Source organism: Gadus chalcogrammus, chromosome 16 (genome assembly GCF_026213295.1).
Source record: "Gadus chalcogrammus isolate NIFS_2021 chromosome 16, NIFS_Gcha_1.0, whole genome shotgun sequence".
NCBI lineage: Eukaryota > Metazoa > Chordata > Actinopteri > Gadiformes > Gadidae > Gadus > Gadus chalcogrammus.
Genome location: NC_079427.1, coordinates 17,812,177 through 17,814,676, shown reverse-complemented (window position 1 = coordinate 17,814,676; position 2,500 = coordinate 17,812,177). Strand labels below are relative to the sequence as shown.

The 2,500-nt window shown below is 45.1% G+C and overlaps 1 protein-coding gene across 2 annotated transcripts in view; it reads left to right on the top strand.

The window, feature by feature from the left end:
• The window catches only part of si (sucrase-isomaltase (alpha-glucosidase)), a 67,376-nt gene that overhangs the window by 5,249 nt on the left and 59,627 nt on the right, over positions 1-2,500 (top strand). For both annotated transcript variants that reach the window (XM_056611095.1, XM_056611096.1), the window contains 3 exons: positions 1-115; positions 524-633; positions 1,061-1,212. The exon at positions 1-115 is cut by the window's left edge and continues 6 nt beyond it. In XM_056611095.1, coding sequence (XP_056467070.1) covers positions 1-115; positions 524-633; positions 1,061-1,212 — 377 coding nt within the window. The remainder of the gene's footprint in view (positions 116-523; positions 634-1,060; positions 1,213-2,500) is intronic.

Genomic DNA, 2,500 nt, shown 5'->3' with positions numbered 1-2,500 from the left:
TGTGCAGCACGAGGCTGTTGCTGGAGCCCCGTGGATCAGGCCAACGTGCCCTGGTGCTACTTCTCAACCAGCCATGGATACACAGTGATGTCGGTGGAGAACCCTAACCCTTACGGTAATCCACCCAACCGTCCATCTGTCTGTCCGTCCGTCCGTCTAGAGAGTACACACTATTATGGTGATCCAAGAACACTCACACATATCATTCAGTCGAAGGACATGGGCTGCGTGGCCGTTCTTAGCTTAGGGATATCTGCAGAGTCAGTTGGCTAGCTCTTTGAACCCATCACAGCGTTTTGAAACCCTTTGATCGTAGCAGCGGCAGAGAACAGGTAACAGGCGACGCAGTGCCTCCAACATGGATTGATGTTGGCATTCACCTCGCTGATGTAATTCCTGAAAAATACAATTAAAAAACGCCTAATTGCGGTGTGAAAGGTGTACCATTTAACTATGTATTTGAACAAAGTGCTCAGTGTTTTTCTTTGGTGACGTAAAGTGTTTTCAAACATCTGACACACAGAGATGAAAGTCGATTTGAGACGTATGGATTCCCCCTCCCTGTTCGGGGCGGACATCAACAAGCTCACCCTTCATGCAGAGATGCAGACTGCCAATCGCCTCCGATTTAAGGTAAGGATGAAGAGGAATACATACATGTCCAGTCTATGAACAACTCTCTATCTCTTTCCCTCACTTGAATAGGACATGTGAACCGAGTAATAAATTATTTCTGAATTTACGTAACCTATTCATTTAAATTAACAAAGAAGTCAACAGCTGAATGGGACCATGAAAACACACACACACACGCACACACACACACACACACACACACACACACACACACACACACACACACACACACACACACACACACACACACACACACACACACACACACACACACACACACACACACACACACACACACAAAGACTTCACAAATAAAAACCACTTCACAACCACACAGCTACACAGCCACACAATTATAAATCTCCATACAAAGACACAGACACATGGTTTGTGTGTGTGCGTGTCTTCCTCATCTCCCCCGCAGATCTTTGATTCCAATAAGCAAAGGTACGAGGTCCCCCATGAGCACATGAACATCCCCAACAACAAGCCGTCCAGCCCCATCCGAGAAACGCTTGAAATCACACACCAGCCCTTTGGACTCAGAGTGCGCAGGAAGGAGAGCAACAAAGTGCTGTGAGTTAAAGTGTGTTTTGGTGTGTGTGTTGGCGTGGGTATTTGTTTACCTTGCATTCAGTTTAAGGGCAGAAGCCTTTATTATTCTGTGTTCCTGAAATTAAATTTGAGGTCCTTATCTCAACGTTTGAGACTGGGTACATGATGATGGTCCACAGTCTGGTTGAATTTCATTTATGACGGGTCTGTTGCTTTTATGAACCAGGGAAGAGGCAGTAGACTTATCTCCACTGGTTAACTACCTGTGCCCTAGTGCAGAAATGGAACGGAGCCATAATTAGTGTGATGAGCAACCCTGTGTTTGTCCTACGATTAACATCTACACATTAACTCTTTAGAAAGACGTGTTTCTCTTTAAGGATAGATCGTAATAATGGACGAGTCTTCATGAATGCAATGCTCAGAACTACACTTAGATAGTAAGTGATTTGTTAATCGTCAGTATTTTCTTCGACACAATCAAAAAAAAAAAAAATATCATAATAATCACGTTGATATAAATATATGTATGGGATTATAGTCTGATGAATAATAATAAAAAAACATGATAACAATACAAAGCACGTCTATATAATAACACGTTTGCGACTTTGATTTCAGTTCGTAAAGGAATAAATTGATCCAGATAACCAGTTACCTGGGGGACCAATGGGAGGCTGCGCATTAAGCAGCATGCAGCAACATCTCCTAAGGCCCCACTAGCCCTCCTCGCTGTGATCTGTAAGCGGGGGTGTGATCTCCCTCATAACTATGCATGGTGCAGCACGTGAGGCTGCTTGCTGCTTCCTCCTTGTACTCCGTCAGTCTCCCGCTGTGACAAGACACCTTAATTACACACGTGTCAGTCCGGGTATGCTTGGCGGGCCCTGGTCTTGCGCGCCGCTGCCGTTATCAATTACATTCGCCAGTCAGCACACACAGACACACACACACACACACACACACACACACACACACACACACACAGACACACACATACACACACGCGCATGCACACACACACACACACACACACACACACACACACACACACACACACACACACACACACACACACACACACACACACACACACAGACACACACATACACACACACGCATGCACACACACACACACACATACACACACATGAGCAGGCACACACAGACACACACACACATGAACAGAGTCCTTCTCTCAGTCACAGACACACACTCCATCCCTTGTGCCATTAAAAACAATTAGGCCCATTAAACCATCATTATCATTAAAACTATATAGTAAGTGCCAACGTGTGACAAGTGGGGT